Raw genomic sequence first — 25,697 nt, 5'->3', positions numbered from 1 at the left:
CGTGTTCATAAATATATCTATTATTGTCGTGCTAAAAGTTATTCTGTTGTGTTGTTGTTGTTCCAGCATCTGTAAAAAACAGGGTTCCTGCTTGGTTGCCCTGACAACAGTGACAGGTGTTTGAAAGATGAAGGATAAGAAGGCAAGAATTAAAAAGAGGAAATGTGGAAACAGAAGCAGACAAATGTGCTGAAAATGGAAACTATTTCTGTGAAACGAGCTCACGGTTAGAAACAAATGAGGACGATGGAAAAGATACAGAAAGATGCTGAACTGTTCTTCAGACCACCGTTCACTTTAATTCATTATCAAGTCAGTGAATTGTGTGTGGTTGTGGCGTAAAACATCACGTTATAGAATGTAAATAATAGTCTGATGCTGGTAAACTTTGTCTTGGAGCTCCTCAGAGTCAGAAGAAAGATCCAGAACCAACATCAGCCATGAGCCACAAGTCCAGAGAGAATCTTATCAGAATGAATCTAATGAAGAGTCTGGTGTAGAGCTGCTCTGTAGGAGAAGATGATTCACATCTACATGAATGAAACTGAGCTGAACTGATCAGAAGGTCTGGAAAAAGGACAGATCCAGTCCTGGTCCACATTATCGGCACCGCTGGAATGTTTCCAGAAAATCCACCGTTTCTCCCAGAAGTTGTTGCAGCTACAAATGTTTCTGGTTTTACACGTCTTTATTTCCTTCCTGTGCATTAAAATAACACAAAAATCAGAAGAAAAAAGCCAAAATTGAGCTAATTTTGCAGAAAACTCAGAAAATGGGCCGGACATCTTTGTTGGCACCTGAACTCAGTGTTTGGTTTCCACCCTTTGGAGGAAAAAACTGAAAGCAGTCACTTCCTAGAACCATCAACAAGCTTCTTCCTCCTCTCAGATGGAGTTGTGGACCACTGTTCTTCTGCAAACTGCTCCAGGTCTCTCAGGTTTGAAGGGTTCCTTCTAGAAACAGCAGTTCTGAGATCTCTCCACAGGTGTTCAGTGGGATTTAGATCTGGACTCACTGCTGCCGCTTCAGAACTCTCCAGAACTTTGTCTCCAACCATTTCTTGGTGCTATCTGAGCTACATTTCAGCTCATTGTCCTGCTGGAACACCCATGATCTCTGACACAGACCCAGCTTTGTGACACTAGAAAACGAACACGTGGAAAACCAGAAACATTTGTAACTGCAACAGCTTCTGGGAGAAACGGTGGATTTTCTGGAAACATTCCAGCGGTGCCGATAATGTGGAGCAGGACTGTTTGTGCTGAGAACTGTGAGCATTTTAGAATGTGATTTAGAGTCAGAAGCAGATCCAGGAGTGATGAGAGGATTATTCCTGTCTGTGAAGGAACAGAGAGAACAAACAAGCATTAGTTCACTAGAACCACTTTCTATGCTCAAACCATAACAGTGACCCGTTCTGTTTTGATCATTAAAAGTAACACAGCTGAAAGGGAAGAAGATGAAAGTCATCTGAAATAAACCTGCATGTTTTAAAGCAACCCTTACTTGTTCTGAATTGTAAATATTGTATAAAAATACAGTGAACTGCAGGTTTTCCAGAACAGTGTTCTATAGCAGACGGAACATGTGAGGTTCTAATGACATGATTTTAATCAGAACGGGTTCTGATCTAAAGTGGGCTGGTCTGAGGCCTCAAACTCCAGGACTGAAAATGAATCCCACTGCTCAAACTAAGTGGATTTGACTGTGATCTCTGCCTGTTTCCCTGTCAGTACCATCAGTGATGAAAGCGTTAAAAAGCCTCAATCTCCTCCAGTCTGTTGACTTTAATCATCAGGTTGATCAGAGAACAGACAGCTGCCTCACTGGAACGTTAGTAGCTGTGACTTGTAGAGGACTGGGATGTTTCTTCCACTTTCTACAGTCTGCTGCCTGAACTGAGCTCAGAAACACACTATGTTGATGTGAGCCACTAGTTTTATTAGTGTCTGCATGGAACCAACAGCTGATGGTCAAGTCAGAGAGATTCAGTACGGTTCACAAACATTCACACAGCATTTATTAAATGATAACTTTGGATGGAGTTTCAGTCTGGATGAGGTTATTTCACATCATTTGTTGTTATTTGAATGTTTTTGTGGTAATTTGGTGACTTTTCATGTTGATTTTGCAACTTTTTGTAGTGACTTCAGTCTTTGAGGTTATTTCACATCATTTGCTGCTATTTTCTGTGTTTTTGTGATAATTAAGTTTATTTTCTGTTTTTATTCATTATTTAAAGGTATTTTGCACCATTTTCTTAGGCTGGCTACCACCAGCCTGAATCTCAAGTAAACGAAATGACAATGAGTGCACAGGCAGTCTGGGTATTCCCAGACTACCATTTTCTGGTGATTTTGCACCTTTTGTGGTGATTTTATTGCATTTTTTTTGGAGGGCGGGGGCGGTAATTTCACATCCTTTGTTGTGACTCTGAGTGTGTACATGAATTTAAACCAGATCTTCAGACATGTTGGGGTGTTCCCAACCAGTAGGAGTTCTCAAACTGATGCTGAAATCAATGTTTTATCAGTAAATCTCATTTGTGTTTGTCAGACAGTTCTAAACATGAGTTGTTCTTATTATCTGTCAATCACAACCTGTGATCTGATCTGTCTAGCAGAGGGGAAAAGATTTAAAGTGAAATAAAGTTCACCTGATACACTTTGAAGAAACCAGATGCTAGAAATGTTCAGATGTTTCTTCAATGCAGCATTAAATGAGACTGAGAGCAGACATGTTGAGGGAAATGTGCATCAGTGTGATCTCTGCTGATGTTGGTTCTGTCCCACTGATTCCATTCTAGGGAATGTTAACTGTCAGGGATTTACAGCCTGATGGGAGCTTCTGCTTTCATGAAGAACAGGGTTTGTACAAGTTGTGTTGGACGTTGAGTGACATGAAAAAGGTTGAATGTAGAAATAATGGGTCACATGAAATGAGTGGGAATCAGCCTGTAAAATGTGCTCTTATTGTGAAAGTCTGCCTGCTGCTTCCTCATAGGTGGAGTCCTGACTGGTTCCAGGAAACAGATCACCTGTCTGAGCGTCCAGGAGTGGACTGGAAACTTTCTTCTTCGTCTTCAGCGCTTTGAATAAAGTGTAAGTTTGCTTTGTTTGCTGCTTTAACTTCAGTAATGTTGCTGTTTGTTTCTGCTCTGTCATGTTTCTACATGTTCACTTCTTATTTCAGCACAAACTGTGGATGACTGCTGTTTAAACATGGATCAATATGATTATTAGCTTATTGATTGACTGCAATCAGTCAATATTTCTATGAGATTTTTGATGGACTTGAGTCAGTTTGATGAGCTGCTGATGTTTCTTTGTTGTTTTGTCTTTCTGACTTTGGGTTTGTGGGTGAGTCTCTGCAGCTCCATGACTCCATCTGCTGGACTGATAGTAGAAGTGCAGCAGCTGATCTTCTCCAGGAGGATCTGAGTGGATGAATGATGTTTGTTTCCTGTGCAGGTGAAGGTAGAAAGTGTGTGTGAGCTGCTGTGAGTTGAGCATCATGGATGAGTGTGAGGACAGAGAGGAGGGAGTCCCTCCCTCTAAAAGCTCTCTGTGTGGGGAACAGGAGAACCAGAGCAAAGCTCAGAGGTGAGAGCACCATCTCTAACTGTCCAGGACTCTGCTGCATGTCAGAGCTCAGCATCACATCACTGCTGCATCATTATTGACAGGAATCCACCTGGACCTGGACCTGGACCTGGATCCAGCTGTTTGTCTTTGAAGAGTGACCGGTCTAAGGGTCTTCCTATTAACTTTAAAGGAGAACCAGGTCCTGAAGTAAGAGGAAAGAAGAAGTAAGTTGGGAAATCAAACTACTGACTGTTGTGTCAAATGTTCTGTCATTGTTCCAAATATGTTCCATCATTAAATCTCTCTGAAACTCTGCTACAGGCATTTTCCTTCCCGGTGGTTTTCCTCTCTATTTACCAGAATCCATCAGAGACCAGATTCTGCAGTCCAGCAGCATCACCTGGACTCCATATTCATGGTGAGTTCATGGACAACAAGTTGTTCTCCATCTGTTGTGTTCAGGCGTCTCCATGCTGCTCTTTGTAGACCAGTGGACTGTCAGTGTGTCCAACATGGATCTGATGTTTGGCTCCATGATTTGACTCTGATGGACTCATTGACACATTTCTCTGTTCCAGCTGCTGGAGGACAACATGGTGACTTTTGTGAAGAAGGAGCTGAAGAAGATGCAGAAGCTTGTGAGTCCAGATTACCCAGAATGCTCCTCAGAGAGTCAGAGGGAGGATGAGGAGGAGTTGGAGGGTGGTGATGAAGATGAGAGGAGCAGCAGAGAGATGTTTGAGCAGATCACAGTGTTGTTCCTGAGGAGGATGAAGCAGGAGAAGCTGGCTGACTGTCTGCAGAGCAGTAAGAGGATTTGTGTAAAGACTGAAGCTGCTGATCAACAGAACATTTACTAAAGTCTCAGAATATCTTCACACAATCAGTCTTTAGGGGACAAACTGTCACCTTCACTTTATTGCTACTTTGGTGCTTTAATATCCAGGTTACTTCTACTTCACTCTTTCTTTCTTGTGTTTTCATTCAGAACTTGCTGCTGGAGTTTGTGGACGTGAACTTAAACGTGGTCTGAAGAAGAAGTTCCAGAGAGTGTTTGAGGGCATCGCTAAAGCAGGACAGAAGACCCTCCTGAATGAGATCTACACAGAGCTGTACATCACAGAGGGAGGGACTGCAGAGGTCAATGATGAACATGAGGTCAGACAGATTGAAGCAGCATCCAGGAAAGCAGACAGAGCAGAAAGAAGCATCAGAGCAGAAGACATCCTTAAAGGCTCACCTGGAAGAGATGGACCAATCAGAACAGTGATGACAAAGGGAGTGGCTGGCATCGGGAAAACAGTGTTAACACAGAAGGTGACTCTGGACTGGGCTGAAGACAAAAGCAACCAGGACATCCACTTCATGTTTCCATTGACTTTCAGAGAGCTGAATGTGGTGAAAGAGAGAAAGTTCAGCTTGATGGAACTTGTTCATCACTTCTTCAGTGAAACCAAAGCAGCAGGAATCTGCAGCTTTAAATACTTCCAGGTTGTGTTGATCTTGGACGGTCTGGATGAGTGTCGCCTTCCTCTGGACTTCCACAACAATGAGGTCCTGACTGATGTTAGAGAGTCCACCTCAGTGGATGTGCTGCTGACAAACCTGATCAGGGGGAAGCTGCTTCCCTCTGCTCGCCTCTGGATAACCACACGACCTGCAGCAGCCAATCAGATCCCTCCTGACTGTGTGGACATGGTGACGGAGGTCAGAGGGTTCACCGACCCACAGAAGGAGGAGTACTTCAGGAAGAGATCCAGAGATGAGGAGCAGGCCAGCAGCATCATCTCCCACATGAAGAAGTCACGAAGCCTCCACATCATGTGCCACATCCCAGTGTTCTGCTGGATCACTGCTACAGTTCTGGAGGAGCTGCTGAGAAGCAGAGAGGAAGGAGATCTGCCCAGAACCCTGACTGAGATGTTCATCCACCACCTGGTGGTTCAGGCCAAAGTCAAGAAGGTCAAGTATGATGGAGGAGCTGAGACAGATCCACACTGGAGTCCAGACAGCAGGGGGATGATTGAGTCTCTGGGAAAACTGGCTTTTAATCAGCTGCAGAAAGGAAACCTGATCTTCTATGAGTCTGACCTGACAGAGTGTGGCATCGATGTGGAAGCAGCCTCAGTGTACTCAGGAGTGTTCACACAGATCTTTAAAGAGGAGAGAGGGCTGTACCAGGACAAGGTGTTCTGCTTCGTCCATCTGAGTGTTCAGGAGTTTCTTGCTGCTCTTCATGTCCATCAGACCTTCATCGACTCTGGAATCAACCTCCTGGAAGAACAACAACAAACAACATCCTGTTGGTCTGAAATGTTCCAAAGTTATTCAAGAGGTTTCTACCAGAGAGCCGTGGACGAGGCCTTACAGAGTCCAAACGGGCACCTGGACTTGTTCCTGCGCTTCCTCCTGGGTCTGTCACTGCCGACCAATCAGAATCTCCTACCAGGCCTGCTGTCACAGACAGGAAGTAGCTCACAGACCAATCAGAAAACAGCGGAGTACATCAAGGAGAAGATCAGTGAGAATGTGTCTGCAGAGAGAAGCATCAATCTGTTCCACTGTCTGAATGAACTGAAGGATGTTTCTCTAGTGGAGGAGATCCAACAGTCCCTGAGATCAGGACGTCTGTCCACAGATAAACTGTCCCCTGCTCAGTGGTCAGCTCTGGGCTTCATCTTACTGTCATCAGAAGAACATCTGGACGTGTTTGACCTGAAGAAATACTCTGCTTCTGAGGAGGTTCTTCTGAGGCTGCTGCCAGTGGTCAAAGCCTCCAAGAAAGTTGTGTAAGTAGTTGGAGACTGAAGATCCTTTTTCATTTTGCTGCTGTTTCATCAGTATAATGTGCTTTTTGTCTCTTCAGACTGAGTGGTTGTAATCTGTCAGAGAGAAGCTGTGGAGCTCTGTCCTCAGTCCTCAGCTCCCAGTCCTCCAGGGTGACAGAGCTGGACCTGACTAACAACAACCTGCAGGATTCAGGAGTGGAGATTCTTTCTGCTGGACTGGAGAGTCCACACTGTAAACTGGAAGCTCTCAGGTCAGGACTCACACTTTGAAACTGATGTGATTTCTATCAGTGGATAAACAGCTAACCTGAGTACAATCATTTCTGCTGATGGGATTCATCAAATGAGCTTTTACTGAACTTGTGCAGGACTTTGTCAGGGTTTATTTTTGACATGATTAAATCCCACTAATCATTGCTGAGATTGTTGATTTGCTTGGGACCCATGAAATGTGCAGCAAAATGTATCTGAAAGACAAAGAAGAAAAGAGAGAGAGAAACATCCATCCAAGTGTTGTCCATCAGGTTTGTGTTGTTTTGTGTGTGCAGGCTGTCAGGCTGTCTGGTCACAGAGGAAGGCTGTGCTTCTCTGGCCTCAGCTCTGAGCTTGAAGACCTCAAATCTGAGAGAGCTGGACCTGAGCTACAACCATCCAGGAGACTCAGGAGAGAAGATGCTGAGAGCTAAAGTGGAGGATCCACACTGTAGACTGGAAACTCTCAGGTACAGACAGACAGACACTCTGAGGTACAGACAGACAGACACTCTGAGGTACAGACAGACAGACACTCTGAGGTACAGACAGACAGACACTCTGAGGTACAGACAGACAGACACTCTGAGGTACAGACAGACAGACACTCTCACTAAACGATCAGCCTTGCTCACAACAAAGAGTGGAAGCAGAAGAACACTGTTAGCTCAGCTATGCACCATGACGGAAAGGAAACTGTTAGCCTAGCTTAGCACAAAGACAGGAAGCAGGGTAAACTTTTTTTAAAAATTGATTTCCAAAAGTCACAGGTAACATCCAACATCAACATGATATTGAAACAAACAGTGACAGAGTTAACAAAAATCACTGTGAAGGAAAAAGGAAGAGAAGAAAAAGAAAGGAAACTAAAAAAAACACAAAAAACAAACAAAAAAACAGCTGAGTAAATGTAAACATTTATAGCAAATAATTTTTTTTACAAATGTTAACTGTTTTTATTACTTTCTGGTTATCAGATATTTATTTATTGACTTTAAATAATATTCAAATTCTTTATGGAAGACAAGATAATTTGGCTTTTGATGACTGAATTTTTCTTTATGAATGTTAAATTTTACTAATATTAATATGAGATTGATGATAAAGGCCTTGTCTTTTTCATATCCATCCTGTGCATAAACTCCAAAAATGATGTTTGTAGAACAAATCAATCTGCAGATTTAGTTTTTCTGAACAAAATTTTAAATTTCCTTCCACATTTTTCTGCTGTAACTACAATAATAAAAAATGTGGAACTGTTTCTGGCTGTTCAGAGCAAAAAGAACATCTTACATCGATATCACGTTTGAACTTAGTCATAGAATGTTTAACAGGATAGATTCAAGGTTCAAGGAATCTTTATTATCCCCGTGGGGCAAATTACTATACAGCCAGCAGAGCAAGTCAACAACAATCACATCGCAGAGTACCAAGCACAGACAATAATAACAACAATGGATAGCACAAACGGGTTAGTCAGTCACTTGTTTAGCAGGACAATTGCAGCAGGGACAAAGGAATGTTTAAGTCTATTTGTCCTGCATCTTGGCAGGATGTACCTGTGGCCTGATGGGAGCAGCACAAACTCACCAATCAAGGGGTGGCTCTGGTCAGTGAGGAGTGTGCGGGCCTTATTTAAGGTTCTGAGCTTATGTACATCAGAAAGATTGTTGAGGTTAATACCTGCAATGTTGCTGCATACTCTCACTATACTCTGTAATTTGTTTTTGTTTTTAAGTGAAAGTAAGCTGTACCAGCAGATAAAAGAAAAGGTTAAAACAGACTCAATAAAACAAGAATAAAACATTTTCATAAGAGTACTATCAACCTTAAAACTCTGAAATTTCCGAAAAAAATACATGCGTTGATGCGCCTTTCTACAAACAGCATCGACATGAAAGTCGAAAGACAGCTTGTCATCAATATTAGTGCCAAGATATTTATAAGTCTGGATCCGCTCGACGGCTTGATCCTTGATGACAAGAGCAGGGAAGACTGACTGATGTTTCCTAAAGTCTATAAACATTTCTTTCGTCTTAGACACATTGATGTGCATAAGGGAAGTGGAACACCAGTCAGTGAATTCCTGCAATACAGGGCCATGGTCAGGGTCATCGCTACTCAGCAAGGAAACAATTACTGAGATTTTATGCAAGATTTTAACATAAATGTCCCTAACTTTGTTCAACATGAACTTGTGAGGTAAAAGCCAAACCTGAGACCAGAGATATTATTAATAAAAGAGTTCCAGTCATGGATAACATCAGGTTTTGTTGTCGTTTCTCTTTGGAACAGTGCACGTATAGCTCTGTTGCTGTTCTTTGCCGTCCCAAAGCATATTTAGCCACAATAAGTGTCACATGGATTAACAACATGTATATCTGCTGCAAGAGAGGAGGCAGTGCACAGAGTCACAACAGCAGCTGGAATGGAGCTAATGACCTTTGGAAACTCTTCAAGTGTTGAAGGGAATGGAGACTTTTCACAGAATTCAGTGTCATTCATAAAATGGCCACGAGGGGTCAGAAGCTGTGAGACGAAGTCCATTTTGTTGTTAAAGCAGCGATTGAGAAAGATGCTTTTATTTTGATGCAGTATATCTCCATTATTCCAGAGATAATACCCATGTGGAGAGAAATTGTGCTTGTAGGCCGTTTTCCACGACAACAAAACCTGTTTGTGAAAACTGGATCATTTTAGGGGAATCTTGTTTATTTGGTAGCTACAAACCAACAGAAAAGGGAGTCCTCCAGTTTGATGAAATACACATTTAGGAATAAAGTTCTATAAAGATGCATCATTTTTAAGAAAGATTTGAACCATTTGATCTTCAGAACATTGTTTAGAATTGAAAAATCAACAAAGTGGAGGCCTCCATTTTTGTAGTTGTTCAGAATTCCAGGTTTTCTGATCTAGTGTGTCCGGTTTTTCCACAGAAAATGAACAAGCATCTTATCAATAAATGTGACAGTTTTACAGTCCAGTGCCAGTGAGGAGGCGGCATACACAAGTCTGGAAATTCCCTCAGCTTTTGACAGAAGAGTTCACCTTTAAGTGAGAAGTCTCTTTGTAGCCAAAGCTTCCATTTATTCTGCACCTTTTTAATCCTTGGCTCAAAGTTGAGATGGCATCTCTCTCACTGATTTTTAGTTCCAGTAATCCCTAAATAGTTAACCTTACTCTTTACTCGTATATCATCAATTGAGGTTATATCAGAACTTTAGAGAGCGAATAGCTCACACTTATTTAGGTTTAAGTCCAAACCTGATGCTTTAGAAAACATGTGGATTGCATTAATTGCAGGCTTTATCTGTAGGGCATTCTTTAAAAACAAGGCTGTATCATCAGCCAACTGACTTCAAAGTCTGCTTCTAGCAGCAATAGAGATGCCTTCCAACTGACAGAATTTGACAAAATGACAAAACATTTGAGCAACAACCAGGAAGAGGTAAACTGAGACAGGGCAGCCCTGTCTTAGCCCTCTTTCCAAACAAAATCTCTGAGTTGTGCCATTCCTCAGTTTTACCGAGCTATTGGCGCCAGCATAGAATGTTTTCATCACACTGCAAAAGTATGGCCCAAAACCAAAGCTGTTAAGAGCAGAAAACATAAAGGAGTGTTCAACTGTATCAAAGGCTTTGTGAAAGTCTCCAACTAAAATGAAACTGTCATCCCTAATAAGGTCAGCATCGTCTATGAGGTCTAAAACTAGCCTCATGTTATTGAAAATATGCCTGTTACTCATAAACCCAGACTGATTCTCATCAATAAGAGAGTTAAGAGCATTTTTACATCTTTTAGCAAAAACAAGAGCAAGAACTTTAGAGTCATTGTTCAATAATGAAACTGGTCTCCAGTTATCAATGAAGAGAGGCTCCTTTTTTGGTTTAGGAATTAAAGTCATCCAGCCTTGTGTCATACTTGCTGGAAGAGTCCCTTTACTAATACCTTCAGAAAACTTTGAACAGAAATGGGGCCAAAAGTTCAGCAAAATCTATCTAGAATTCTGAAACAATCCATCAACTCCAGGTGACTTATTACTCTGAAGTTGCATCATTGCATCTAATACTTGTTGTTGTGTGAGAGGGGTGTCACACATCAACCGCTCTTCCTCCGTTATAGAGTTTGTAAAATCAACACATTAAACAGTCTATCCATTGCATCTTTGTCAGACTTTGTTTTATAAAGAGAGCAAAACTCAGAAATACTGCTCTTACTTTCAGTCACAACTCCATCAATGTTCAGTTGAGACATGGCATTGTACTTAGCATGAGTTTTTTCCACTTTAAAGAAACAGGAAGTCATTTGTTCACCGTGTTCAAGCCACTTCAGTCTGGATCTACCAAAAGCAGCCTCTGCTTTAACCTTCTATATATCATCTAAAGTGTTTAGAAGTTCAATTCATTTTCATTTTTCTTCATGTCAGAGATTTTCTGTTGCAATGCTAGCCAAGGACATTATATCTGTGATTACTTTCTCCTCATTTTGGCGTCTACATTTGGCTAACTCACTTCCAGATCTTCTTAAAAATCCACCCATTTCAAATTGAAGGAGTTCCCAATTTTTTCCATCATTTCCTTCCTTCAGAGCATTTAACCAATAAAAGTGAATAATTGTACTAAGTTGATGTTTGACATTGTCATGCCTCAATAAAGAGCTCTTCATCTTCCAATCAGAGAATTGCTTGGTGTCAACCATTCCTGGAAGGAGATGTAAATATCTAAGGATGGCTCTATGGTCAGTTAATGGGGGGGGTAGGACATTGATTGGAATATTGTCTTTAGAAAGTGATTTAGAGAGCAGCCAGTAATCCAGGCCAGACTGTCTGGAGCCATTTTTATTCCTCCAAGTATTTGGAAACTTCTCTCTCCATACATCACATCAATCATACTTGTCAATGAAAGAGTTGAAGTGAACATTTGGCTGTGAGCATTTAGCTGGAGGCCATCTATCATCACCTCATTCATGAGCACATTAAAATCACCTCCTACAATGAAGGAAGCCTCAGGGAATGTCTGAGTTAGAGCTGCAAGTTTACAGTCTAATGTATGAATAAGTTTATCCTTTTCTGATGTAGAATTATAAGCGTACAAATGAACAATAATCATTGCTTTGCCATTCCAGTCTACTATTAAACAAATCAAATGAGCTTGACTGTCACAGAGTGCATCAATTTTCCAGGAAAACTCCCCTTTAAACAAGATCCCCCAGCAGAATGTTCTGTCCATGTCATCACCACATGTCGTTTCCCACTGATTTTTACACAAGTTTACATCTTTAATAAGTGAGTGTGATTCTTGGAAAAAACCAAATCAGTTTTCAGCTGTTTAACATTAAAAATAAAGCTTTACGCTTTACATTATTCCTCAGTCCCCTAGCATTGAGTGAGACAAGTGAAAAAGACATAAAAAAGAAGAAATAAAGCAAAAAGCTTTCTAAGCTTCTAGCTATGTATATTCTGGCACACACACAAAAAGGAAAGGCAGCTCAGCGACACCTATAACCTGATGTTCTAGTTCATTAAATGAGATGTTCCAAAGGGATTTAAGGCAATGGGCTAGCATAGAGTGATATCACTGAAAAAGAGGAAAAAGAAAAGAAAAAAGTTCTGTTTTGCTGCACAATTGTAGAAAATGATTTAAAGTTGTACAGTCAGTCATGGCGCCAGTGAAGTTTGTATCAGTCTGGGAGAATGATGTCACCTCTATGAACGCTCTGGTCCTTTATCAGTGGAACAGTGTGAGAGCCATGTAACGTCCATGTGTGCTGCTGAAAGAGTCTCTGCTGCTCTGACCGTCCTCCTCCTTTCAGGGTGACGCCTGCTGGAGTCCCATGGTTGACACCAGGTCTGAGGAAGTGTAAGTGTGTTTGAATGGATTGATGGAAACAAAGCAGCACATTCAAGCATCTTCAAAGTGTCACATCTCTGAGGTCATCATCAAAGCTTTAATACTGATCACATGATCCATCAATAACTGCAGCTGTGTTGTGTTTGTTCTCTCCATCAGATTCCTGTCAACTCACAGTCGACACAAACACAGTAAACGGAAACCTCAAACTGTCTGACAACAACAGGAAGGTGACATATGTGGAGGAGGATCAGAGGTATCCTGATCATCCAGACAGGTTTGACTGGTATCATCAGCTGCTGTGTAGAACTGGTCTGACTGGTCGCTGTTACTGGGAGGTGGAGTGGAGAGGAGAGGTTCATATATCAGTGAGTTACAGAAGAATCAGAAGGAAAGGAGGCAGTTATGACTGTGTGTTTGGATTTAATGATCAGTCCTGGAATCTGATCTGCTCTGATGATGATGGTTACTCTGTCAGACACAATAACAGTGAAACATTCATCAGGTCCTCCTCAGACTCTCACAGAGTTTCAGTTTATGTGGACGTTCCTGCTGGAACTCTGTCCTTCTACAGAGTCTCCTCTGACTCTCTGATCCTCCTCCACACCTTCAACACCACATTCACTGAACCTCTCTATCCTGGATTTAGGTTCTTCTGGTCCAGGTTTGGTTCCTCAGTGTCTCTGTGCTGAGTCTCGTCTCCAGAGTCTCCTCCTGGTACAGAAACAGTGTTGAACAGATGGTTGAGTCTCTCCATGACTCTGTCCCTCACAAACATGTTTTCACATTCATGGATTAAATGTGTTTCTTTGTCAAATCCTTCTCAATGATTCCTTGTAAACTTGTTCCTCTTCAAAGATGAAGTTGTGATTCTTCCAGGAGCCAAATGTGGTGTTTGCGTCTTTTTCCAGTCAAATGTTGAGAGTGAAAATCAGGATGTGGTGTTCCTCTGACGCTCACTGGAACTAAAAGCATTTGAGCTGCACAAAGTGTGAAATGAGAGAGGAAGCAGTGAATCTCCAAACTGCTGACAGACTTTCACACATTATTGTCCAGTGAAAATCAGCTTTTTGTGCAGCCACACTTGATCCTGATGTGAGTCTTTAAGTCCTGTTCTAGTGATGAAATGAGAACTTCCTTCATCTGTGTCACTCTTTCCAAAGTATTCTGTGCTCTTCTGTCATTTATGTCTTATTGATAGATCCATTTTTCATTTTTACAATAAATAAGTGCTTCAATGTTTTTTCATCAGTTTTTTTTTATCAGATTCTGAATTTCTGGTTTCATCAACAAATTCTATCAGATTGTATTTTTCCATCAAAGCTCCCATAACCCTAGCTATCTGTGGATCAAAATGTTTTCAGCATCGATATGATTCCAGTAGAATTTAAACCCACCAGGACTATCCAGATTACATTGAACTCTGTAAATTCTACATTTTTTAGCCTGTTTCATTCTATAAATGTTGTGTTTGGCCGTTAAAGGAGCTTTTCCTCACATTGTGCTGTATTTGAACCCTTCCATGCTCTAAATTCTTTGAACAGATCTTGTGCTGTAATCAATGTCTAACTTAGTTTTTATTTTCATTGCAGTGGTTGATTTTTCCTGAACAAGATCAATGATTTTAATACGTCTTTCTCCACTTTTATTTGCTCTGCCTGTGGCTTTTAAACTATTCTAACTTTCTTTTTTATTCGATAAATGACTAATAACACACTTTGATCTTCATGTTTGTTTGCTTATTTGTTGATCAGTGGAATTTAATTTTCCATGTTGAATAATCAACGTTTATCCTCTTCCACGGCAGAAATGAAAACAGAAAAAAGATCTTTAGCAAAGCAGTAAAACTGATGCTTTTATTTTGATCTTTTTGTCTCCATTTTTAATTCTATTTCATTAAATTTATCCCTAAAAGCAGATATAAAGAACTCCAAAGACTAGAAGAAAAACTCCATATTTTAGTGGTGAAAAGACTCAGAAACCAAACTTGTAAATAAATGATCTTCTCTGTTTTAATTTCTATCTGTTCTTATGATCACAGTCAGTGAGCGAGTAAAACATGAACAATCTAAAGTTGTGAACTTGAACTTCTTTCAAAGTGATTTTTCTGTGAACAATCCAAATAAAGTGTGAGGTCAAAGTGTGACGGTTGGATCCACAGAAACTCCTAATATCCTGTTGAAGCGCTATAGAAGCGTCAGAGCAGCAGATTGTAAAGTCTGGTCCAGATGTATAGTCCACAAGTATATATATATATATTATAGTCTGCTGTCTCACACTGACCACAAATCACAAGACACGGTTTGTCTTTTTTAAAACTTCAATAGAATTTAACTTTGAAATTGTTCATCAAATTTTCACTATTTTATTGTCCCGTCCTGCTTACAGAAAATCTTGTTACCATAGCAACCAAATCTCAGTCTCATGTTTGTTATAGTATTGTTCTGAGCTGTAAAGTCATTATTCGGGTCATGTGTAGCATGTGGAGCTTCATAAAATCCCATCAAACTGTCCTGTCGTGTTGATAGGACTTCTGGCTCAGACTCCATGCAGTTCATTGTGGGTCATGTCCATTAAACCAGTGATAACAGATATTTAGCTGTGAGTCTGCAAGGGCTGTCATATCCAAATGCAAACTAGAGACATGGAGCAAGTTAAACATACCAAAAAGAACTGGTCACCTCGGGTGGTACCGTTATCTGATAGTTTGGGTCCTGGCCTAAGGACTAGAACATTTGTGAGAAGGGGGGCCAGAGGGGACCGGAGTTGTGGTTGTACCTGTCACATACACACTTAGGGCAATGAAAGGTCAGAAGGCTCAGACAAGAGTATGTTAAACTATGAACAAAGGATAAAAGTATTAGATCATAATTAACCTGAGAGAACGAAAAACAACAGATAATGTTTATGAGAAACACTTCCCAGATAATAGTACAATAGGGACAAGTATAGAAATCATATTAATCTATGAGGATCTTAAACTAGAAATAAAGATAAAATTAGATGAATCTGCCCATATATCGATCATGGATCTACCTATATATCAGTAATGAAATAGTTACATGGAATCTTTTAAATATAAATTGAATAAAACTAAAAAATAATGAAACCCAAGTTCAGCACAAACTGAGCAGAAGCTGAGCCCCTTTGTCTGCAGAAAACTGAGCTCTTAGGCTGTACAAAGGTCACAGGAAGCCACACCTAGGCTGGCACACACACACACACACACACACACACACACACAAAGTATTCTGATTACAGGATGAAGACGGCTCGGATTGGATGAAGACTGAAGGCATCCGGCAGAACTTCCTCAGTGTGGACCAATTAGATAGTTGCACATTCTCAGTTAAAAACCTCTGTATTAGCGACAGACAGGCATTCTCTCCTTGTGAACAGCTGCATGCAGAAAAATTGTCTTATATTAGCCAACTGCTGTCAGCTAGATCAAATGAGAATCTGCATGCATGCATTTCTGATTATCCAGTGCTTTACTAAATATTCTTAAATGGATATTTTTGAGTTTTGAGTCTTCTGTGGTTCCTCAATAACAGTTCCAGAATCCGTCCTGACACTGGCTGTTAGCAGTTCGGAGACTGTCAGACGTCACTGTGGACCAGCTCCTGGACAGACTCTATGACCAGAGAAGAGAAGGACGTCATCAGAGCACAGACCAGAGCAAATAAAGCACGGCAGCTCATCAACCGGGTTCATAGAAAGGGACCTGATGCTGTTTCAGTTCTGAAAACTGCTCTTCATGAGGTCCATCCGTTCCTTTTCAGAAACCTGAAGCTGGAGTAAAAACAGCAAAGTGTGGGGCTGAGATGTTTACCTCCTGTAAGAACTGGTCTGTGTGCACTCACACATTACCTTTAAATGACAGGCTCTGCTGCTTAAAGTCTTTGACTCTGAAACTGATTTGATCACTATAATCCAGATAAACCTGGACTGCTTCTGACATGTTGAGCAGGTTCCACCCAGCAGGTGTGTCTGCAGGAAGTCAGTCTCTGGATTTAACCAAAATAAAGATGGAGTGGTTCAATCTAAGAAGATGAGACTCAGAGTTTTTGTTTCTGCCACTAGATGGAGACGGATCTCTGCTGCATGAGGCAGGAATGAAACCCAGAGAAACAACACAAAGATGAGGCAGATTAGACACCTCATCCTGACTGAGATTCTGATACAATCTTTATTTTCTTCTCCAGAATTTATTTTCAGATCCACTTTTATTTACAAGTCAGGACTCTGTGGGATTCAATCTGGGAAAGTCGTGTTGTTGATCCACCACTAGATGGCAGCAGAGACTCACACACAAACCTCTGTTCTGTATCCAAACCGCTCAAATGTTTTCTGTTTGCGGACAATACGACTTTATTTTGGTGGGGATGATTTAACACAGGTGTTGAATGTGGTTGAACAAGAATTTAAAAGAATAAAAACATGGTGTGATGTAAATAAATTATGGTTGAATCTTGAAAAAACAAACTTTATGATATTTAGTAACAGAGGGAGAGACACTGGTGCTTTATTATAGATGGTACTGAAATCAGTAGAGTAACAGAAACCAAGCTTCTGGGTGTTATTCTGGATGAAAATTTGTGTTGGAAATCACATATCCAGTATACAAAGGTAAAATATAGAAAACAATAGCTCTGTTACACAAAGTAAAGGATTCACTGGATAACAAAGCATTGTTCATTTTATACAACATGATTGTTCCTTATCTGACCTACTGCAGTGAAGTATGGGGAAACACCTGCAAAACATGCTCAGTCAGTTTTCATTTTGCAGAAAAGAGCCATAAGAATAATCAGCAGAAAACGATACAGAGGTCCTACTAATCCATTATTCCTTCAGTTAAAATGACTGAAACTTCAAGAATTAGTAGATTACAATATTCTGCAAATGATGCTGAAAGCTCACACAAACACACTGCCAGTTAACATCCAGAAAAGATTTGGAAAAAGAGAAAGCAAGTATGACTTAAAAGGAACAGAGATCTTTTAAAAACAAGTTTCAGGACTGAAATGATGGAACGTCTGTAAAAGGAGTCAGTTTATGGAACAATCTGAAGAAAGAAATCAAAGAATCTAAATCAAACACCACATTTAAAAGATTCATTAAAGAAATATAATGAAATATATTAGTTACAGTTGATTGTCACTTCATTGTCTTTTTTGTGTGAACAGACTGAATGTAACTGGAGAACCAAAATAGTATGTGACTGTTTTCTTTGTTGTTGTTTTTAAGTTCACTTTTTGTAACTGATTTCTGTGGATAAAGACAAAATAAGACTCGTCTTCTTTCTGCTGCCTTTCATTCCAGTTTGGAGACTTTTCATTTACATAAAACATTTTTTTTATTTTACAAATGAATGAAATAAAGAATGAATGAAATGAAATATCAGAGGGAAAAGTCCACATGTGTCTTATTGTGATGGTCTGTGGTGTTAACAGTTTCTTTGTGTTTCTTTGTGTCAGAGTTTCCAGGAGACGTTCCGTAGAAGAACCCAGTCAGTGATCAGAACAGCTGATATGTGTTTGTCTCTGTTTGTGCTCCCATCGCTCAGGAAAAGCTCAAAGCTTCATGTTTGATTGTCCTTTCACACAATAAATCCTGGAAAGAATCAATATTTAACTGTCACTTTTTAACCAGTTTACTGTTCCTTCACAGATTTTCACTGTTTTGATCAATTACAGGAAAATCAAAGGAAAAAAGAATTATTTTACATGTTAACAGTAAAAAAACAAACACATTTAAAAAACAGGTCAGAGCTGTTAAACACATTCAGGTCAAAAATCAGTATTTGTATCAAAGCTCATTGTTTTTAGCTCATTTCTACCACATGCTATGAATGAACTTGTTCCACCTTTAAGCTGTGATCTATGGCAGACCTCTCTCTCCCTCTGTCTCTCTCTCTCCCTCTCCCTCTCTCTCTCTCTCCCTCTCTCTCTCTCTCTCTCTCTCTCTCTCTCTCCCTCTCTCCCTCTCCCTCTCTCCCTCTCTCTCTCCCTCTCTCCCTCTCTCCCTCTCTCTCTCTCTCCCTCTCTCTCTCTCTCTCTCTCTCTCCCTCTCCCTCTCTCCCTCTCTCTCTCTCTCTCTCTCTCTCTCTCTCTCTCTCTCTCCCTCCCTCCCCCCCCCCCCCCTACAGGTGAGTGTGGTGCTGATGAGGAGTCCAGGTGTTTGTCATCAGTAATCAGTGGATCGTTGCTAATCAGTCACTCCAGCGTTCCTTACAGACAGCCTTCAGTGGTGTTCTGATGCAGGACCGTCTCAGTCCCTCCATGCTGACTTCTGCCTGCTTGTGCTTTCCTCATTCCTCCGGTCCGTTGCTCTGTTTCCTGGTCCTCTGTGGGTTCTGCTGGATCCAGAGGATTCTACCGTACTTCCCATGGTTGTGTCCACATGTTGGAATGAGAGGTTCCCTGTGAAGAACCAAGAGGAGTCTCCTTCCCCGTGTGGACGTTCCCCCTCCTACAGTCAGTAAGGTTCTCCAGCCATAGTGACACCAGACGGAGGTTCTGCTTTTCCATTCTATGACCTGTTCCATCAGCTCCCTACCTTCAGGCTTTAATAGCTTAGAGTTTTTGGTTTCTGTGCAGTTACTGGTTGATCAGGTTTCTGCTTAGTTTAGGTTTCCATAGTTCTGTTGTTTTCCTGCCTTGGTCTTTCCAACAGCAGGTTAACTGTAGTTCTGAGTTTAGTCTTGGTTCTTCCTCCTCCTGCCTCTAGAGGCTCCTAGGTTCACTTTTCTTGAGGATTAGCCCGGTTCAGATAGTTGGTTCTGGTTCCAGTTCTTGTCTTTTCCCTGAGTTGTGAATCAAAGCTTTCTAAATGGTAATTCTTTCTCCTCTGATTTCCTGCTATTTCAACCCAGTCTCACATCAAATTGTGACATAGTCACGTTTGTCCACAATGCAAAACGTTACAATCTCACAATTTGGCCCTGAAAATTGTGAGATGCTCACGTTTTTTCCCCCCAATTCTTTTCTGTTGGTCTGACGAAGGGTCACGTGACTGCTTGCTGCAGGCTTCTCAAAATGAAAACATGGCGGCTATTCCTTTTATTTTCCGTGGAAAATGCATTATTTTAAGATAGTTTGGACAGAAAAAAACATTTTGATGACATTTTTGGTGAGAAATATATATAACACTTTCACATTATCCATTCAGTTATTGGAAATGATCTTTGGTTTGGTTTGTTTTTACGCTGAATTTCACTTCACGGCATTAAATTGTGACAGTGTCACATTTTGTACGTTATGTTGGTTGATTAGGACGCTGCCAAAAACGAAAACAAGCGGTGTGTTTATTTTTTGTATTGTTGCATTGTGTAATTTTTTGAGTTGTTAAATCATTTATGTAACTCTTGGTGATTACTGCTAGTTACAGAGATGTCTTCCCCGGCCGTTCATTAGTTGACGCGCTTCGCTCCCTTGTTAACAAGTTGCATTTTAATGATCCAATTCAATGAAACAACCGTATTTATTTCCATGAACGTGCTTTTACCGCAATCATTTGTTGAGCTCATCCATGCACCAGTCAGCGCACAGCGATCTAAAAACTTTATTCCTGCCCACAACAAGATCCCCCTGTCTTTCTTTAGCCCGTGGAAGCGTCCATAGCAACCACCATAGCAACGGTGGGAAACGTAACAATTCCACTCCGAGACGTGAAAGATTCATCGTAATAACAAACCAAAGCGCACACACAAGAACTGAACGAATATTGTGAAATTAAAATGTAGATTTTTTTGGTGTGGCTGTAATGCCTGAGGCTTTGCTGCTGTCCGCTTCCTGACCGTGGTCGGCAAAACACGGGAGAACTCCGTGCAGAACCTGCTGCACCTTTCTTCTTCGGTGGTGTCTGTGTAAAACAATGTCCAACATGCAAACAGCACACCTAGCGCCATGAAGCACAAAATGCAGGTGTAAATCAATGACATCTTACAATTACAATGTCCTGTCTTTTAACTAATAAAGACACATATATAAAGAACTTTACATCAGTTTGTTTGTTTGTTTGTTTTATTAAGATCCCCTATTAGCTTTTGCAAAGCAGCAGCTATTCTCCCTGGGGTCTTCATAATTTTATTTGTGACAACACCAAAAAGCAACATGTACACAAAATACATACGAATCAAATTACACAATACATAAACAATGCATACAAAAATACACGTATACAATACAAATAACATGCATATACAAAACCTGTCCTAACCAAAAGCATACAACACATAATACTCCCACCTTGAATTATAAAAATAGAATTTTCTTCTTCAAAGATATCATGACCTAACAGTAATAATTAAAGAATAATCTACCTCAGAAACCAACCATAACATGAATCACATAAACAGTGACATTACAGTCACTACATTTAAGTTTAAGATTTAATTTAATGAATTATTGTATTTTACAAATTTCTATTCCCAAGCAGCCCACTAAATTAATAACTAAAATTTTGTGCTACGTAATGCTCTTTTAGTTTTATTTTAAAGTTTTCAATATTCCCTGTTTTTGAGAAAATCCGGATGTTATCACTCGCTCCCGACAAAAGCATCAGTTTTTTAAAATATTTTGGATTTCGATTAATTAGACAATGAACAAATTGACGTAATTTCCTGGTGGGTGTGTTTATGCAGCCTATTAAACACTTTTTTCCCCATGAAATAAAGTACAATCCATACATCATGGTCCGGTGTTCATTGTTTGTTTTGTTCACTGACATAGTGCAATAAAGTTTTGTTTTTTAAACCATACAGTACCGTAATGAATATTGAATGAATATGGCATCTCGTTTACATCTCTAATTAAGGAGCAAGAAATTTACTGACGTTGATTTATGATTCAAGACAAGCAGAGGACACACTGTGTGCCCCTTTAATGTCCAAAAGGCCAATTAAGGTCAAAATCTCACAGATTCTTTGACCGATTTGGACCAACCTGCACATGCTTGATATTGGGTCCTAAAGCAATACTGGTGTATGTTTTCAGACCACCAGGACCTACAACGGCAAAATAGGAGCAAAGAAGACACTGGAACAGGGGCATCAAAGTGCATAAAGTCATAGAACAGGGTGTGCTGAATGCTCTGGGAGCAAGTCTGCAGTGAAAACACCTTTGAAGGGGTCAAGGGTCACTAAATCTGAAGACTTCAAATGGAGACATTTTGTGCAACATATCAAGTATCATAAAAGTCATTCCCAGTGGAATTCAAGTCTGATATTGTGTGGGACTATTCAGAGCAGTCACATGAAGCACTGTATCTGTTTTCAAGGGTCTAGCTCCACGGGAACTTGCTTTTTTCAGCAGTGAGGCCTGCTAGTAGTGATGAAGCCTGAGGCCTTCAAACGTGTAAAAATCATTCCTGCTCGGTCATTTTTGGGTCTAGTGACACCAAATCGGACACGCTCCTACTAGACCACCTCCTGACCTTGCATATTTTTTTCAGAGAGTTAGCTCAAAAGGGGACTGAGCACGGCCCTGTTTCTGACTCTACGGTTAACCCTTTAATGTCCAAATGCTTCAAAACGGGCTAAAAAGGTCAAAATCTCACACATTCCTTCACCAATTTGGACCAAACTGCACAGGTTCTACATACAGAGGCTAATGTGAACGCTCATGCACCTTTTCAGACCTCCAGGGGCCCTGAAGAAGGAATGAGGGCCAAAAAAAACCAAAGTGCATTTTTTCGGTTCTCTATACTTCTATCCATGGTTGTGCTGTTTTCATGGAGGCATACAACTTTACATTGCAGTAAAAACAATGAGCCCAGGGGGATTTAAAATACGACTGGAGCAACTAGAAACTACTTCAGGGAGTTAATGACACACCAGCATAGCAACACAACTACAGCAACAACAAATACCACAACATCTACAGAGAAAAATATCATTATTGCTCTCCTCATTATTACGAAATATACAGACTCTTTATATATGAGGAACCATAAACACGCTAAAGACACAATAAAGTAGCCAAAAAAGGTAATGAATAAAGTTTCACACAAACAGACCTAAGTTTTGTGTGTGTGGGCAAAGTGTTCTTTTCAGAGTCAGTCAGCGCAGCACAGTGAGGTGCACCAAAGAAAATTAATGATAAAATGATGACTAAATGCTGAGATGTTATGATGAATAAAACAAAGATTTTTCAGTGATGGAATATTCTTTTCCACTTGTACAATGACTGCAAGGAAATTGTGCTGCAACCAAACAGCAAACTCTTTGAATGAACAATAAAGGCAACATGGAAATGCAGAAAATTACAGTTTGTCAAACGTCTGCTTGAAGCTGCTTCAAAAACGAGTTAATCTCTATGGATCCCTGCTTTAAAATGTCCAAGTTTACAGCAGTCTTTTTTGCTCCTATTTTGCCGTTGTAGGTCCTGGTGGTCTGAAACCGTACACCAGTATTTCTTTAGGACCCAATATCAAGCATGTGCAGGCTGGTCCAAATCGGTAAAAGAATCTGTGAGATTTTGACCTTAATTGGCCTTTTGGACATTAAAGGGGCACACTTCCAAACTTCAACATGGTACCATCTGGCCCCCTGTTGATCTAGGAGGCTGATATTGTGTATACCGACTCACAGGGGGCCCTAGTACTTGTGGTTAAAATTCCGTCCCGTTCGGGTAAAAAATGAGGGTGAGGGTCTAATTCCACTGGCAGAAGGCTCTCAGGGTCTAAGAGTCTGACAAGACCTGATTTTTCTAACATGAACACTTGGTCAGATTTTTCTACTGGGACCCTGGGGCTGATCTTTAAGTATGTTATACTAGGCTATATTTGGAGCTGAACTGTGGTGGTTTGGTGTCTCTATGACCTTCCTGTGACCCCTGGCGCAGGGTCAAAATGTCACATTTTTGGACATTGAAGCCCCATAAATTAGTAATTTTTGCATCAAATGAGCTGAAACTTTTAGGGGTGATTTAAGTGACATTGGTGAACATTTGATCTGAAGCACAAGTCTCTATGTCGTTCCTGGAGCTACTTCCGGTTTGGGAGGGGCTAGCAAAACAGTTCCAGTGGATTTAGATTTTAGATGTTTCAGAGGTACCAGATCCCAGGTTTCAGCTCTCTGAGTGTTACAGAAGTGAAATGAGAGCAAAAGAGGGACAACTGTTGAAAAACGTGTTTTTTTGGCCCTCATTCCTTCTTCAGGGCCCCTGGAGGTCTGAAACATGCATGAGCGTTCACATTAGCCTCTATATCTAGAACCTGTGCAGTTTGGTCCAAATTGGTGAAGGAATGTGTGAGATTTTGACCTTTTTAGCCCATTTTGAAGCATTTGGACATTAAAGGGTTAACCGTAGAGTCAGAAACAGGACCGTGGTTGGGCCCCTTTTGAGCTAACTCTCTGGAAAAAAAAAATGCAAGGTCAGGAGGTGGTCTAATAGGAGTGTGTCCGATTTGGTGTCACTAGACCCAAAAATGACCGAGCAGGAATGATTTTTATACGTTTGAAGGCCTCAGGCTTCATCACTACTAGCAGGCCTCACTGCTGAAAAAAGCAGGTTCCCATGGAGCTCGACCCTTGAAAACAGGTACGGTGCTTCATGTGACTGCTCTGAATAGTCCCACACAATATCAGACTTGAATTCCACTGGGAATGACTTTTATGATACTTGATATGTTGCACAAAATGTCTCCATTTGAAGTCTTCAGATTTAGTGACCCTTGACCCCTTCAAAGGTGTTTTCACTGCAGACTTGCTCCCAGAGCATTCAGCACACCCTGTTCTATGACTTTATGCTCTTTGGTGCACTTTGATTGATGTTCTCACACTGTTTCTCATTCATTTAACAAAGGCCCCTGTTCCAGTGTCTTCTTTGCTCCTATTTTGCCGTTGTAGGTCCTAGTGGTCTGAAAACGTACACCAGTATTGCTTTAGGACCCAATATCAAGCATGTGCAGGTTGGTCCAAATCGGTCAAAGAATCTGTGAGATTTTGACCTTAATTGGCCTTTTGGACATTAAAGGGGCACACAGTGTGTCCTCTGCTTGTCTTGAATCATAAATCAACGTCAGTAAATTTCTTGCTCCTTAATTAGAGATGTAAACGAGATGCCATATTCATTCAATATTCATTACGGTACTGGATGGTTTAAAAAACAAAACTTTATTGCACTATGTCAGTGAACAAAACAAACAATGAACACCGGACCATGATGTATGGATTGTACTTTATTTCATGGGGAAAAAAGTGTTTAATAGGCTGCATAAACACACCCACCAGGAAATTACGTCAATTTGTTCATTGTCTAATTAATCGAAATCCAAAATATTTTAAAAAACTGATGCTTTTGTCGGGAGCGAGTGATAACATCCGGATTTTCTCAAAAATGGGGAATATTGAAAACTTTAAAATAAAACTAAAAGAGCATTACGTAGCACAAAATTTTAGTTATTAATTTAGTGGGTTGCTTGGGAATAGAAATTTGTAAAATACAATAATTCATTAAATTAAATCTTAAACTTAAATGTAGTGACTGTAATGTCACTGTTTATGTGATTCATGTTATGGTTGGTTTCTGAGGTAGATTATTCTTTAATTATTACTGTTAGGTCATGATATCTTTGAAGAAGAAAAGTTTATTTTTATAATTCAAGGTGGGAGTATTATGTGTTGTATGCTTTTGGTTAGGACAGGTTTTGTATATGCATGTTATTTGTATTGTATACGTGTATTTTGTATGCATTGTTTATGTATTTTGTAATTTGATTCGTATGTATTTGTGTACATGTTGCTTTTTGGTGTTGTCACAAATAAAATTATGAAGACCCCAGGAAGAATAGCTGCTGCTTTGCAAAAGCTAATAGGGGATCTTAATAAAACAAACAAACAAACAAACTGATGTAAAGTTCTTTATATATGTGTCTTTATTAGTTAAAAGACAGGACATTGTAATTGTAAGATGTCATTGATTTACACCTGCATTTTGTGCTTCATGGCGCTAGGTGTGCTGTTTGCAGGTTGGACATTGTTTTACACAGACACCACCGAAGAAGAAAGGTGCAGCAGGTTCTGCACGGAGTTCTCCCCTGTGTTTTGCCGACCACGGTCAGGAAGCGGACAGCAGCAAAGCCTCAGGCATTACAGCGACACCAAAAAAATCTACATTTTAATTTCACAATATTCGTTCAGTTCTTGTGTATGATCTCTGGTTTGTTATTACGATGAATCTTTCACGTCTCGGAGTGGAACTGTTACGTTTCCCACC

General features: G+C 40.4%; 1 protein-coding gene across 12 annotated transcripts in view; it reads left to right on the top strand.

The window, feature by feature from the left end:
• Positions 1-2,730: 2,730 nt before the first annotated feature.
• LOC127531851 (NACHT, LRR and PYD domains-containing protein 3-like) overlaps positions 2,731-25,697 on the top strand; it is a 113,789-nt gene continuing 90,822 nt past the window's right edge. For 4 of the 12 annotated variants that reach the window (XM_051942049.1, XM_051942047.1, XM_051942048.1 and 1 more), the window contains exons 1-6: positions 3,108-3,602; positions 3,686-3,808; positions 3,906-4,002; positions 4,163-4,391; positions 4,573-6,373; positions 6,451-6,624. In XM_051942049.1, the coding sequence (XP_051798009.1) occupies positions 3,514-3,602; positions 3,686-3,808; positions 3,906-4,002; positions 4,163-4,391; positions 4,573-6,373; positions 6,451-6,624 (2,513 nt within the window). In that variant the 5' untranslated portion in view covers positions 3,108-3,513. The other 8 variants (XM_051942050.1, XM_051942046.1, XM_051942055.1 and 5 more) reach the window with 7 other exon arrangements.

The sequence above is a fragment of the Acanthochromis polyacanthus genome, chromosome 22, assembly GCF_021347895.1.
Source record: "Acanthochromis polyacanthus isolate Apoly-LR-REF ecotype Palm Island chromosome 22, KAUST_Apoly_ChrSc, whole genome shotgun sequence".
Lineage (NCBI taxonomy): Eukaryota > Metazoa > Chordata > Actinopteri > Pomacentridae > Acanthochromis > Acanthochromis polyacanthus.
This window is presented reverse-complemented; position numbering and strand designations above follow the sequence as displayed.